Here is a 16245-nt window from a genome sequence, read left to right as displayed (position 1 = left end):
CACCAGCTGATTTCAACTTCTGTTGAAGAGGATATATTTAGAACTTTTTTTTCATTATTTCAATAAATTTGACAATTTTAAGCTTGACCTACCACTTTCTTAGAGCGATGAGGGACAGGTGGGGCTCGAGAATGCCCCCTCAAAGTGGGGAATGAAAGAAAAAGTTTGAGAACCACTGATCTAGTTTGTTAACTACCACAGTCACGAGTTGGGTCGCGATAGTCTGTCATTTTTAAAAAGTGGGTCCCCAGAAAAAAAGTTTGAGAAACACTGATTTAGTGTAATATACTGGAGCTGATCGGCCTTACATCAGATAGTCAGACAGACTTACAGTTAGGAACACAATTATTCACACACCTGGCAAATATTGATTTAATGTTGATTTTTCTCTTGACCAATATGTTTGTTCTGACTGAAAATGACACTGCCACATGCCAGAAGGTTGTAAGACAATGTGGGAGAAACATGGAATAATCATCTTCAATTATCAATCAATTCATCTTTTTTATTTTTTTTAATGAAAAATGGCATGTCCAAATATTTTTTATACCCTTTTAAAATAAAAATGAGTGGAAACGTCTTTATTTGCATTCACAGCTTTCAAAATGGTTCTTATTATTATACCAAGCCTCTTCATGTCTCCACAATGATTCTAGACCGCACCTTTTTAGCAGCAATCCGGTTTTTGAGGCAGGAATGATTATTTGCCATCACTTTGGCCACTTTTTTGACAGATTGAGGTTGACTCTGGCTGGGCCACTCTAAAATATTGATATTGTTCTCTGTTAACCATTTCTTGCCTTGTTTGGCTGTATGTTTTGAATCAGAGCGTGGTTTAATGGTTCAAAGCTGCCTATTGTGGCAGGTCTCTCAGCAGACTACCTGATCTTTTTCTCCAAAAATCTTAATGTAGCCCCATGTTTTAGTGTTACCATTTACTTTGAGAAGTTTACCAGGTCCCATTGTCTGAAAAACACCCAAATCTGAACAAACATATTGGTCAAGAGAAAATCAACATCAATATTTGCCAGGGCTATGAATAATTTTGTTCCTAACTCTCATCACTCCTCTGAGAGCATCTTATGTTGCAGCCTTTTTGGACTATTTTAAGTTCCCTTTTGTCTGACAACAAATAGGTAAGTGACATTGCCTTTTGACTACAGTATAGGCCTACTTATACTGTATACCTGCAAGTATAGCGCAAAATGTATGTTTTGACATGGTCATCATCTATCTCAGAATTGGACTACGTCAGTAAGGTTACTGCCTGCCACAAGTTGGATTCTCAGCTCACATCCCTATGAAGACAGTTTTACACATATCCTAAAATGTATATAATTCTATCATGATTTAGGGCTTTTGAAATGCATGCAACATTTCATAAAACACTGAATTGTTTCAAGCAAAGGTCTTCATAGAAAACACACTTGAACATTTGACATAATGTTGCAGAACATTTTAATAAGCGGCATGCCTTTCTCTTAAAAATTAAACATCCAACTAGATATATATAGACAGATATGTATAGATACGTATCCCTATATACACGTTATTGTAGTGATGCAAGTTTACTGTTTTTGTTTCTGGCTCTGTGTGACACTGTTTATGATGGAATGATTAAATGTTAAACATGTTTTATCTCTTTAATGAACAATGTTTCATAAAAGACAATTTTCCTTTTTTAACAAATGTGTTTTATTGTGGAAGCCACTAAGGAAGTTCTTAAATAAATCACGTGAAAACTGCAAAAAACACAAATAATAAATACATTTGTGATAAATCTATGCAAAGCACAGCATAGACTTAAACAGATTGGCCTCTGAATGTAGGAATGTGTGAGCGAGGATGTTATTTTGACTAGGGTTGCATCTATACTGACATTCAGTGGTCTTTGCCATGACCTTAACACTTCTGTGTTCACAATAGTGCTTACTAAAGATTACCTGGTACATTGGAACCAGTGAATGTCACACATAAATATAAAATGTCTAATGTACCAGTCTGAGGACACCAGCCCAGTGAGCATGAGGGACACATTTCAAAGCAGAAGTATTGTGGCCTCACTGCAGTGCCTGAACAGACTACACTGGAGATCAGAGAGATACTGCTTTGTGCGTGGTAACGATGTTGCGATGTTGGAGACCTTCTAGCCTGCGAGACCGAAAGACGTTGTGTCCATTGGAGGAGAGTCAGATGTTCAGTCTTTCTTTTTGCCTCGTCTGAAAAGTCTTCGCACCATACCAGTGTATTTTGACACACAAATCATCATTCCAGGTAGAAGCAAGATGAATGTGACTGCAAAAAGGGGGAAAAAACTCTAATATATAGACTTAATCCCAACAAATATGTCTGAAAACAGTCATGTTACATTTTTAATTGGCATAAGTGTTTTGATAACAGCCCTTACCCACCATTTATTCATTTGTAAGAGTATCTGAATCCAGCTAAAAACAATCTAATGAAAAGATCTTCAAGATGATTGACTTCACCTCTGAAAGTTCAACAGTACTTACCAATCAGATGCGTCAACAGGAGGTTATGGACCTGCTGTCCAACCCATGCCATCCCCAGCAGAGCACTTATGACTAATAGGAAGTACTGAACAGGGAAGATAGTTCACATTTAATACGGAGCTCATTTCACAGCCCCACATAACAGTGTCAGGAAACAGTCAAGAGCTTTGAGCTCATTTTACAAACTTGGAATAAAACCTTAAATTACATTGATAACATGTTAACAGTTTACATTCAATTTACCGTCTTTGGTCTCCTGTCCTTGAAGTTAAAAAAGCCTTTCCAAAAATCAGTGAAGCGATGGTATGTCTTCACCAGACTTATGCATATCTCATGGAAACGCTGTTGTCCAGACATCCTGCTAGTGAGAGAATAATAACAATACCATATAGATAATGCACAGGTATCTGCAGGGTGAATCTGCCATATTGTAGCCTATTCCCTTCCAAATCACAATATTTCACTGGTTTAAGAAATTAAACTGAGCTGACTGAGAAACTACACACTCGCTATGACGTACAGTATATATAATATATATATAATTTACTGTATATATACTCTTTTGATCCCGTGAGGGAAATTTTGTCTCTGCATTTAACCCAAATTCGTGAATTAGTGAAACACACTCAGCACACACTAATCCCGGCGCAGTGAGCTGCCTGCAACAACAGCGCGCTTGGGGATCAGTGAGGGGTTCGGTGCCTTACTCAAGAGCACTTCAGCTGCGCCTACTGGTCGGGGTTCGAACCGGCAACCCTCCGGTTCCAAGTCCGAAGGGCTAACCAGTAGGCCACAGCTGCCCCAGTATGTCGTCACACAAGGTATAGGCTACTATGTCCAGTCTGTCAGATTAGGCTTGAATTTCCCCTGGGGATCAATAAAGTATCTATCTATCTATCTATCTATCTATCTATCTATCTATCTTGTAGCATCATCAGAAGTAGTTGACTACTTTTAATCATACATACAGCTATTCACAGTTCTCCATTTATATATATATATATATATATATAGCCTATATTGTAAACAATAATGTTGAATATAACATACCACTGATTTGATCCAAAGATCTTAGAGGCAATTATGGGCACCAAATAGTCAGCCAGACTTAGTATCACTATACTACTCGAAACTCCAGTCAGCACTGATGGGTCCAGGTAATACAGTGACCTAAGGACACATACAATACGGTCACCTATCATGTGTAGGACAACAGAAAACAAGACAATTTCTGGCACATTTGTCCAACTGAACTGCGTAGGATGTTTTCAGCAGTCCCCACGTGATTATTGTAGTGGGTATGCGATTGACGTAAACTTACAAAAAGAATGCGGTGGTGAACCCAATCAGTGCAAGTGGGAACCACGGCTTTTGCCACCGCAGCACCTGATCCACAGCCAGTATCACCTCTCTCCATCCCTGCAAATGTTGTTCTAGTTGGGCCGTTTCCTGAGCCTTGTAAACATACCAAATACATCCTCAATGAACTGTGATCAAGCGTTTCACCACATGTCACATCATGCCATGAGCTTCGGCATGAAAACCAGAGTGGTTTGACACGTTTCGAAGCCAATCATCAAACCCTTTTAAGGCTACGCTTGCTCCGTTCAACATGGAAAACGGAATGCGCAAACCGATTGGTTAAGATACGATGCTATTGCCTTGTATGATTTTAATAGAATGCATAGTATTTTGGAATCTAACCTAGTTTGTCTTTTTGATCCGTTAGTTGGTTATCCGATATAGAAGGTCCTAGACATCATAACAATCAAGTCCGACGACGCTAAGACAAAACGATTTAAAAAGCGACAATTTCTATAGGCCTAGATTTTCCATAGCAAAGCTATCATATGAAATTTCCCCTTACAGACAAGCTTTGTTATAAGTGATATCATACCTGCAGTGGTGTGCTGTGATCGCTTGCTTCTGCCATTGTTAAATACGGCACTCCTTCATCTCAAAAGCGCATGCAATATCTACGTGTTTTCTTCCAGCTGCTCAGGAAATGGTAACATGAGCTCTCGCCTATCATACTATGGCAAGTCATTTTACCATGTATTTGGTCATTCTGGACATCAAACATTGTGGATATTTGAAATTAGAAAACTATAAACTTGAATGGCAAAGTGATTTTGGACATAAATGGTGAAAGGAAGAGCTTTCATGACTTCTGTTTTTGTAACAGTATATATATTTTTTAAAACATTCACAAGAAACTGATATTTCAAAATGGTCAAAAAGAAAAGATACTGGGTGGAAGATGATTGAAGTTGAGATGTGTTGATGTTTGGTGAAGAAACTCTGTGGGGCACAGAGTAAATGAATAGACGCCAGAAGAGTGATTTACACCGTCTCTCAAACACAACAGGAACAATTGTATAGGGACGCTGCGGTGCTGGACACACACCCCTGCACTTGAGCTATGTCTTCAGTTAGAACATTTTAAAAAGTAAAGTATGTTCCCATGAACCTCATCTTTTAAATAAATTATTACAATTTTGGAATGAGTTCTATTGGACCCCCCCCAGGATGTTGGGACACTAAAAATGTGCTGTAGACAAAACGGGATTTCACCTTGTAGAGGTGTGGTTTGATTAAATGTTAAACCAGCTTGCCATATTAAGGCTACTCTCTCTTAAATCACCTGTTCATTTTACAAAATCACACAATAACTATCAAATGTCTTGCAATATTGGGGAAACAAATTGAAAGGACTAATTTCAGCTATGGCATTCCTGTGTCATAGGTTAGGTCATATGGTGACGGAAACCAGACAGGGTTAGAACGTCATTAGGATTTTCTCACAAGATTCACAGTATTGAAGAGTACAATAAGTCCTGTGCCCAGGGTGATATGTGACTTAGGCCAATAACATTTCTTGTCAATAATTTGATCTGCTCCTAGTGAGTACGTAATATGCTTTATGACCACAAAACACAATAATCTGATTCACAAATTTGTGAACATCTGTGTGGATCCTTTAACTGAAACGGACCAGTAAAGTCAGAGCTCTACCACAGTGCCAGGCATTCTTTCTTCTGACCCACAGCCATTACCCGCATAACAGGAATAGCAGCCTCTTGTGGACTTAGATGCATTGCAAGAGATGTCCATTTCAGCTCTGGTTGATTACCAGAAGTACTATACACTCAAAACCAGCACATGTTATTCAGAATGAAATGTGAAAATGTGCTTAAAAGCTGTCACTTTATTAGTTGTCAACATATATGATAAATATTGCAAGAATATATTGATAAATAATATTACATAGAATATCTATAATATATAATATCTGAAATACTAGACACATAAAACATTTCAGGTAAATACCAGTTTAGTACAAAGAGCCCTCAATACTTTGAGCTTGTCATTTGTATCCCACTCATTTCAAAGCAATGCCCCTAACAAAAATAACAACAAAAAAGAACTTACTCGAAATCCCATTCAACATGTTTACTTCTGTTTCAGGTTGTTGCCTCACTTTAAAGTACAATGTTGAATTTTCTCAAATCTTCAAGTGGAAGACATTTTAGAAACACCTCTACCTAGCATGCACATTGCAAAAATAAGAACAAATTGCACATGCGTGTATTCAACAGTGACGGCTAACAGTTGAACTTTATCGCGGCATGCAGTGCCATGTTGTCACATTAGACAAAACAAATCTCAGTGATGCGCGTATGCTAGCACTTTAGTAGTATTGCGGATCAATTAGCCACCCGCCACGCTGAGAGGAGGAACAGCTGAGGGGTGCTGAAGGATTGCTGTGGTGCTCAAGGCAGTGCCCTCTTCAACTAGTGCCTCAGATCTAACTTTGCCTTTGTACTTCCAAAACCCGGCCACTGAACTAAACTTGAGCTTGAGTTTGTGAAATATACAAATAAACATACTATGATGGTTCCGTAAGACAAAAGAAAAATGAGAGGTGCATTTAAGGAGCACCGTCATTGGATTGAAGTATTTTGCAGACATGGTACTGTAACAAGTTAAAGGGACTCCTTCCCTTTATGGAGAACACACCTTCCCTTTATGGAGAACACACCTTCCCTTTATGGAGAACACACGGCGGGGCCAGGAGAGCGCGCGAGCACAGAAACCCAGCGGCAGAACCAGTGGTCAGGACACGGCGTTGGAGCACAGACGGAATGATGAGGAGGATCAGGAGAGCGTTCTATCTGAGCCACGTCTAAATAGTGTGAGGGATGCCCACGGAAATGCCACTGCTACACCTGCGCCCCTTAACCCCCGCTGCCCACGATGCTGATGGCGTGGCCGTCGCGCCTGGGGTCCAGACCCAGCTTCTGGAGGTCCAGACCCATGCTGGCCAACACCTGGAGCAGCGTTAGCTCCTGCTGCGAGGCCTGGTCGATGAGGGCGGGGCATGTGGGGTTGCACTGAGGCCAGTGGCAGTTATCGATCAGGTGGAAGGGGCAGCCCTTGACCGGTGTCTTGCTGTTTTTGTTGGCCTCCTGCAGACTCTTGTCCCAGCACTGAAGCGCTCGTGAGAGAGACGTGCCCTTCACCTGGAAATCCATCCAGTTACTGAAAAAAAAGGAATGAAAAAACAAAATGAGAAAAAAGTGATCAAATGACAAACAATGTTAAAAAGCCGTGCCGAACTGATCCAATTTACATCTGGACTTTGATGTGGTCACCGTTTAACCCCCTCCTAAGTTCTAACTGCTTGGGATTGAGTTACAAAACACCACAAACAAACCTCTCAGATGTACTCCTGACACCCCAAAAAGCCCACCTCGTGCGTGACCTCACCCTCATGGTTCACCGTGCTCACCGGAGCACACCTCAGGCCATGGGAACGGCCCGACCCCCCGGCCCCTCTGCCCCACATGCCGTGCACAGCACCGCGGAGGGGACGGCCAGGGCGGTGACTGATAGCTTTGTGAAAGTGTGAAGTGGCATTTGGTGACATCCAGAATGCGCTGTGATGGACGAGTGGACCAAACGGGGAGCATGAGCTCATCCAGGAGGGATGGCACTACAGGGGCGCTGGGCAGGGATGAGGGGCGAGGTGGGGAGAGCACACAGGGCCACTTGTCTGTGCTACACACGGTCACATGTGTGTGTGTGGTGCACCAGTTCAGTCGTCTGTGCTGCACAAGTTCAGTCGTCTGTGCTGCACACGTTCACACGTGTCTGTGGTACACTAGTTCAGGTGTCTGTAGTACACACGTTCAGGTGTCTGTGGTACACACGTTCAGGTGTCTGTGGTACACTAGTTCAGGTGTCTGTGGTACACTAGTTCAGGTGTCTGTGGTACACATGTTCAGGTGTCTGTGGTACACTAGTTCAGGTGTCTGTGGTACAAACGTTCAGGTGTCTGTGGTACACTAGTTCAGGTGTCTGTGGTACACTAGTTCAGGTGTCTATGTTACACTAGTTCAGGTGTCTGTGGTACACTAGTTCAGGTGTCTGTGGTACACATGTTCAGGTGTCCTTACCTTTTGGTGATCAGTGTGTGGGACAGGCAAGATGGAGCAAACACAGCCCTAAAGGGAGCACAGCAACGTCAACTCAACACTCAGGAGGGGAACACACTATGGGAAACGTAAAAACAAAATAACAAAATAATCTCTCCTGAGGGTCAGGCCACTTACGTGACATCCTTGAGTGAGTTCTTCAGCTCCCTGCCGAGATTTTGCATGTAGGTCCACTGCTGGTCCGAGAGAGTCTGACCCCCTATATAGATGTTCTCCACGCGCAACTGCTCCTCGTCAAACAGCCACTGGACCACGAACAGCGGCGCTGCGGGTCACAAGTCTTTGTTACAGTATGTCACTCGCTCCTCAGCTCCTCAGCACGCGGCGGCCATAATAGCAGAGGTCATTTTAAGAAAGCGGCTGCTATTGTGGTGAATGACTGTGATTTATTGGGACTCACGGGTCAAGGAGGAGTAGACTTTGTGTCCAAAAAAGCACTGCCATTCCTCGCCTCGTTTGTACTGCTGCCGACACTTCTCCGGGATATTTCCGCTCCATAACCTAAACAGCACAGGGGGAAAGGCCACCTGTTGAAAATAGCTTCAAAACAAAACGCATGTTCTACCAAGTCCAGGTCACGGTGATCTCGGTGCTTTTTTACCGCAGTCCCTTCTTTATGGCGTCCACCGGAGAGCAGGACACTCCGTCGGAGCACTCCAGGACTTTCTGCTGCCGGCCCTCCAGAAACCATCCCGAGTCCACCAGCCCTCGCACCTGAGCTTCACCCCCAAGCTGCTCCAGCTGACTGGAAACCTTTTCAATGTTCAACAGCACACCTGTCCCCCCCGCACTACACCCCAAGGGTGCATAGGTGAAGTTAGTCCAGCTTTACATGTAGTGTGCTCACCAACAGACGTTTATGCTAGACAATCATTTATTAGCAGTAGTCTTTATTAGTAGTATTATGTTGATTGGCTTTAAAATAATGAAAAAGTAATAGAGAGCAGTTTAAATACTTACAGTTTTTTCTGATTGCTTAAGCACATTTTTTGTAACTATGGCTTTTTTTGCTAAACTCTACACACAAATGGCAAAACCTCTCACCCAATCAGCAAAACACTGTAGTTCTCTTGCAAAAGCTAACACACCTTGCTTAACTCTTCACACCTTCGTAAAAATGGTGTTTTCGTATCTAACAGTAAACACAAGCCATCACAATAGTAAGCACACAATGTGCCAACAACACACTGATGGTATGAATAAAAAACACATCTGGCTTTTGCTTTCTCTGTGCACAAAGTAGACTATGTCAGTTTGAGGTCATACTTTTGTCATAGTTCTGTAAACATACAGGGATCCAAACTTCAAGTATTACAGTAGTGTTTATTTACACACATCAAAACAAACACAAGTGTGTTTTTCCAAGTCAAAAAAATAAAAGTCACAAGTCTTTTCCAAGTCACAAAATAGCATTTCACTGAGACAAAACAAATAAGTGTACATCGGGTCGTCTCTCGCAAAATTCTGTCTACATCACATGCAATGTCCTAGTCCAAGGCATCGGGAAAAAATATATTCTGGAATGATGTATCCAGGCCTGACATGACAATATCTCCACATGTAGACTGTTTTTTTGTCTGTAAAAGGGCTATTTCTTTACTGTATCTTCTCACTCTTCCTGCTCACTCCATTGTACCCATTGTACATTACCTGTGGCTTATTTATAGTGCTTAGGCTGATTGCAAAGTGAACTAATTATCTAAAACAGTTTTCACATGAGAAAGTGTGCCAGAGAGTTGGCAAAATAGTGTAAATAATAGCCATTGTGCCTACAGTTGTGCAAAGTGTGTGTTACAAAATTGCAAACTGAGTGCAAAGCAGTGTTTGTGCTTTTAGTTTTGCGAACTCAGTGAGTGGTTTTGCCATTTGTGTGTAGAGTTTTGCAAAAAAAGCCATAGTTACAAAAAATGTGTTTAAGCATTCAGAAAAAACTGTAATACCATTGGGTGCTTATTACGTTAACCTAGAGGCATGTCCCCCTACATGCTATTGGTCCACTCCTATAGACATTTCGTCACTGTCTATGTCGATGCATCTTCCAGTAAACATATTATGGAAGACAACAGGATGTGCTGAGAATAGTCAGTGTCAGTGTTATGTGTGGGGCTTCAAACAAGGACAACGCAGGAGGATAAGGTTTCAGTCAGCAGTGATTTAGTGGCTGGGAGGCTATTGCTCAGGGCACCTTATTATATATGCTAAATGTGCCCCGACATGCCAGCTCTTTGGGCTATTAGTATCTGTTATCTATCTCTACAGAGCTGTCGGTGCCAGTTAAGTGAGGGGGCAGAAGTTTACCTTGTGCCGGCAAGCATAACAACTTTGGCCTGTTTTATTCCTTTGGTGGTGAGGTCTTTGATCACCTCTCGTATGACGAGGGAGCCCATGAAAGTGTAATCCACTGAAGGAAGCACACGCAGGAAGCACAAGTTATGCATCTCTGTAAACATGCCTATGGGCCATACCTATACACGCATTCATACTTGTGCACTGGAACCTAATCCACTGAAACATACTTTCTCTCTCTCTCACTTGCCTGAGTCTTTTCCTTTTTCTTTGGGCTTTGTTGTCTTGGAGCCACTCCACACATCACTAGTGCAGTAAGGAATAAACCTAAATATGGCACAGACAAACACACACACACACACACACACACACACACACACACACACACACACACACACACACACACACACACACACACATACACACACACACACACACACACACACACACACACACAAACACTTAGTTTCATGGTGATACTTTCCAATCAGCTTCAGTCTTACTTAATCAAGTATGTCAAATTGAGGCGGGAGCAGCACACTCACACAATGTTGGCGTTATACCAGTGAGGGTTTTCTTCAGTTTGCGGCGACAGAATTCCAGTCCCTGTTAAATGACAGAACACATCCGCTCTATACTGGGCATTCTGAGGCATCTGTCACTGCGCTCGGTTCTGGACGGCACATGCCTTACCTTTGCGTGTCTGGGGCCAGTCGGTGGAGCTCATCAGTCGAGGGGTATTTTTATACCTGGAATCACAGGTGTCTTTGTTGTAACAGCACCAACCACCTAAAAATAAGACACTAATATTAGCCTCATATTCTCACCTGCTGGGGGGAGCACAGGCGCTCGGTGAATGAGCTGCGCTAATCTAGGGAATCCACTTGCTCCTACACCTGCTGCATTCACCTGGCTAACAAGTCTGCCTGAGCCTGCATATGGGTGGCCCAACTAGGCTTCTTTATGTAGAATCCCAGCGCTCTCTCTCTCTCTCTCTCTCTCTCTCTCTCTCTCTCTCTCACACACACACACACACACACACACACACACACACACACACACACACACACACACACACACACACACACACACACACACACACACACAGCTGCCCTGTCCTACCCGTGCTGGACAATCTGCATGCCCATTGGTTTCATAACCACACTGAGCAGGATGCCTGAACCCTGGCATGATAAATCTGGTTGTGTACTACAACAAAACAGGTACTGAATCATTAGGTAATGGTTCATGGTACTGAAGTAACTAGTGGAAGCACAAACACATTAGAATGGTCAGTGTATTAAGAATACATATTCCACAGTGAGTGACTAAAACAGTATGGTAACTAATTAAAACATGTTAATGACAATTTATGTACAAATACAACTAATAATGCACGTCCCAGTTAAAGGGAAATCCCACAGCCCATCACACTTTCCATTGTTCAGAATTTTAGCAGTAATACATTCTTTAGCAGTAATACATTCATTATATCTATCTATCTATCTATCTATCTATCTATCTATCTATCTATCTATCTATCTATATAGAGTACAGTGTGTAAAGAAATAATACAGTTATCCTTAAACTATTAATTATTATTGTTTGTTATTGTTTAAATTGAGTGACCACATGTTTTCCTTGTGACTAGGCTGATGACCACCACCACTACACTATATATATGAACAGGCTGAATGCAAGTGATGTTTATATGAGGCTGTTTCCAGAAAACGGCAAGAAAGAATGTATATCCTACAGAGATGAGCACCAGTCAAAATAACACTGAGTGCAGCATTTAAGCATGTTGACTTCCACAGATAAAATTAACTGGTCAAGTTTTAAATACTCGCCCTCCAAAAATATCAGCCATCTCTTGCTCCCTTTGAACTCCTTTAGGTAAAACCTGTGGACGACAAATAAATATAGATTGAGTTATGAATGGATGACATAGCACTGACACATCCATATGTGGGCATTTACAAACGTGTCACAGACATCCATTACCATGTCATGACATGTTTGTCACGAGTGACATATCAGAAATATACAGGTTTAAACTCTAAACAAAACTGAAAAACCAAAGACAAATAACAATAACAACAATAACAACAAGTATGAGAGTTTCTTTAGCATGTTTGTCTCCTCTTTTGCAAATAACTAAAACAAGCCAGGGAACATTTCTAAAAGAGCAAAAATGTGGACAGCTAAATCATGTTTACAACTGACATCTGCTAATGAGTAAAACAATGTCTACTTTTTTTCATATTTGAAATATATTCAGTATTTCAGAATTAAAAAATGTGAAGCATATGACATGAAAGTGCTCAATATGATGAATGAGAAGACACGAAAAGGCCAGAATGACATTGAGGGCAGTCGGCAGGTCTGCTCTGTCCACCTCACCCTGCGGCCGTGCCGTCGTTGCAGGTGACCTGTGTGTTCTTGAGGAAGTGCAGCTTCATCTCGTCCGCTGCCTTGCTGCTGGAGGTGGTCTGGTGTGAGCTCCCGCGCCCCCCCGCGCCCGGCTCTCGACCCCCGTCGGCAGCATCATCATCGTGTGCTCCATCTCCAGCCTGACTTCCAGCTCTTTTGGACGACTTTCCACTTGGCTTGGCGTTGTTTTTGTTCTGGCAGGAGATCCCTCCCAGCAGAAGTAGAAAAATGACATGATACAGTATCTTCATAGCAAATTCAGCTGGACCTCCCTGAAAACCACAGAAACATCCTTTTTTTTCCCAGACAGTTTTGCAAACAACGCCAAAAAAGTGTGTAACTGAGATGATGCTGAGTAGAACTGATACCATAACAACAGTAAACCAACATATAGTAGCCTATAATAACTTATTATGAATATATATAAAATCAAAAATTATTTGTTTAATCAAACAAAGTTATCAGCACCTTTCCAAGTAATTCTTCCATTAAATGACAATAGAACTTAGTAAAAATCAAAAGATGGGTCTTGATCAAAAGTTTTCAAACACTTGGATAACAGTCGAAAAGAAATGAATTCATCTGAGGTAAAAAAAAAGAATTGACAGCACACAAACCTGACTGATGCAGCCTTGGGATACGGTGAGCCACCCTGCAGTCTGCTGAGATGTGTGTGGGCAGTGGGCGGTGAGGCGGGTGGTGTGGACCTTTGGTTGAGGCGGAGGTGCGGAGCGGTCTTTATAGTGGCACCATATGGATCCCGTTTCCCAGCATCGCCTTTGAGCTGGAGCCAGGTCTGGGCTGAGACTGATGACACACTGGGGCTGGACGCCGGATGCCGGAGAAAAAAGATAACACGTTTGTCCAGCCATATTTCAACAGCTCCCCCTCCCCACCTGACCTAGGCCAGCGCGGAGCCCTCCCTCCTCTAGGCCTGACTGGGCTTTGATTTAAACACCTACATGGCTGCCATAGCCACATAGCTCTTTAGCAGCATGGTATGTGGCTTTGGGTCAGTGGAGCACACACCTCCTGCACACCCTAACAATAAGTAGCTCTCGCTCAGGGCAACGCGCTGTCTGCTCATGAATAGTGAGATACTCTATCTATCAACTATTGTGCTTAATTCACTACAGTCATAATCACTTCACAGTTCTGTATATACTGTTAAATCTAACAGCACTAATGACATATGTGCCCACAACTGAATCAATGATTGTGTCATTTAACATTCCATGCTAGAAGAAATACATCTAGATTAGACATCGATTGGCAATAGATTAAAAGCAAGTAGAATAGGTTTAATATAACTCAGTGGATAAAGCCCTGTATACCCTTATGTTCAACTGATTTAAAGGCAAGGTTAAATGCAATGTTTTAAACCTAGTATCTCAAGTTTAAAAAAGATCTACATTTCAAAATACATGCATACTTTTGCAGTGCATGCATACTTTTACATACAGACTGCAAAACCTAATTGCCATGAAAATCCAGCATGCCAAAACAAATTCCCACACACTGAAGACCCATGTGCTTGTTACCTTCTGGTGTGTCCCCCAGGTTGGAGCTGAAGTCCGGGACAGGGGCAGGGGCAGGGGTTTGACAGAGTTGAGGAAGAAGCCGGGTATTTGAAACTGATCTGGGATGGCTTCGGGGTGACGTGCTGATCAGTTGGAGAGATCACGAGTCTGGCCTCTGAAATTCTCATCAATGAAATGTACACCATCCCAACGTGTCAATCAGGCCATTAATGAGTGCCTCTGTGGACTGGGGGAGTGGTGACACGGTGGCAGGCAGCAGGGCAGAGGATTCTGGGAGGAGCAGAGCTGCCATACCTGGACTAACCCCCTCAGCACAGTGCAGTGCAGCGCAGCGCAGAGAGCCCCATCTTCACTGGAGCCCGGCGCTCAGGCTGAGGGGGTCACACAGGCATTCTTACCACTCAGATGCCGAGGCTCACAGCATGCCCTCTAGTCCCCCCTCATTTGCTGTCCTTCACACCATGTCGCAGCATGATTTTGGACACTGCAGCACAGGGTGCACGTGCACACACACACACACGCACACACACATACACACACGCATACCAACACACGCACACAGGTGAGCATACGCACGCACACACACACACGCACACACACGCGCATACACACACACGCACACAGGTGCGCATATGCACACACACACGCACACATACACATACACACACATACATACACACGCACACACACACACACAAATTCAGCATATAACATGAACATGAGACACAATACGTAACAAAAAGCACATTTCAATGTGCTGAGATATTTGATGGCTAAATGCATTGAATGGAGAGTTATTTTTATCCAACAACCATTCACAGATGTGGTAACAGCCTGAGCAAACACAAGGTATTTTGGGGTTATTGTCTCTTGCAAAAGGTTCTATCTCGTTAAAGTGCTCTCAAAATGGAATGCCTAAAAATATGTTTATATCAATATAAAAACACTGCTTTTACAAGGTGACATTGTTTGCTGGATTTGATCTACTGAGCTTAAAAGGTTCTTCATTCTTTCGCTTTCTGAAAGCATGCAAACCCCTGCCTGTCTTCCGAGAAGTTCCTGCAACAATGTGTGAAACAGACCTTGAGTATAAGAATCTAAAAATTTGCTGTAAATCTATCACTTTTGTTTCTTCCCCTTTTCACTGAACTAGCCAGAACGTCTCGCGCAAAGCATTTCAATGGCATTGCTGATATTTTTCTTTGATATCTGATGTAACTGATGATAATTTGTGTGGAGGCTGGCAGCCTGTGTTGGGCTGTGGGATCAATAGCAAAGGTTGGCTAAAGGCTTCTGCTCCCTGTGGCTACTGCCGACAGTCTGAACGTGAAGCACCCATGTGAAAAATCACATGGGTGCATAGAGTGTAAAACCAATAGAAATGAAGATAAAGATGTAATCAAAACCATTAGATAACTAAGAAATTGTATCAACTGCTAAAAATAGAAAGAAGAGCTCTGTGCCCAACAAACCTGTTTTTTGATGTAAAGTCAACTAGACTAGACAGTTTCTTATTTTTAAGTCATGTGTTTCAAAAAATTTAATTTCAAGGTCAGGCAAACAGCTCTGAATGCCCTGGCCGGCCCATCACTTTGTCTGTGAGGTCTGGTGTGTCATCGCCACCCCAAAGTTGAGGGCAGGCAGGAACATTCATTGGCTGACAGGCATCAAAGCACAACGTGCCTCAGAGTATTGTAATGCATCAGATTTTCAATGCACCGCAGAGTAAAAAGGTCACAACCCCGCGGCGGGTGACAACCTCCAATTCAAACGCCTGAACTAGAAGCAGCTGATGTATGCGGGCCAGGCCAGGCTGTTTTTCTCCGAGAGAGCTTCAGGTAAGGCCACACACGCTGCCTGTGCTCGTTTCAGGACGAACAATGATTCGACGATCAACTTTGAAGGACGCAGATGAACTGCGTGTAATTTGAAAATCTGCCATAGCATCACCTAAACTCTCAGCTGTCACTGAAG

General features: G+C 42.6%; 2 protein-coding genes across 2 annotated transcripts; both read right to left on the bottom strand.

The window, feature by feature from the left end:
- Positions 1–1441: 1441 nt before the first annotated feature.
- Positions 1442–4508, bottom strand: LOC143134468 (ADP-ribosylation factor-like protein 6-interacting protein 1). Its single transcript, XM_076294881.1, has 6 exons — positions 4411–4508; positions 3835–3968; positions 3564–3683; positions 2757–2871; positions 2514–2598; positions 1442–2295 (listed from the first exon to the last, which is right to left on the bottom strand). Exons 1-6 carry the CDS (start codon positions 4444–4446, stop codon positions 2198–2200), a joined length of 588 nt encoding a protein of 195 aa, XP_076150996.1. The 5' UTR covers positions 4447–4508; the 3' UTR covers positions 1442–2197.
- Positions 4509–6467: 1959 nt separating this feature from the next.
- Positions 6468–12981, bottom strand: notum2 (notum pectinacetylesterase 2). Its single transcript, XM_076277575.1, has 11 exons — positions 12701–12981; positions 12148–12200; positions 10991–11086; positions 10843–10903; positions 10548–10624; positions 10310–10412; positions 8613–8801; positions 8412–8512; positions 8129–8276; positions 7973–8020; positions 6468–7055 (listed from the first exon to the last, which is right to left on the bottom strand). The coding sequence occupies exons 1-11, from the start codon at positions 12979–12981 to the stop codon at positions 6752–6754; spliced, it is 1461 nt and encodes a 486-aa protein (XP_076133690.1). The 3' UTR covers positions 6468–6751.
- Positions 12982–16245: the final 3264 nt, after the last annotated feature.

This window comes from Alosa pseudoharengus, unplaced genomic scaffold (genome assembly GCF_046254945.1).
Source record: "Alosa pseudoharengus isolate Yale_2024_CS ecotype anadromous, Long Island Sound unplaced genomic scaffold, YU_APseudo_1.1 YU_APseudo_1.1_scf_1, whole genome shotgun sequence".
In the NCBI taxonomy this organism is placed as follows: Eukaryota; Metazoa; Chordata; class Actinopteri; order Clupeiformes; family Clupeidae; genus Alosa; species Alosa pseudoharengus.
This window is presented reverse-complemented; position numbering and strand designations above follow the sequence as displayed.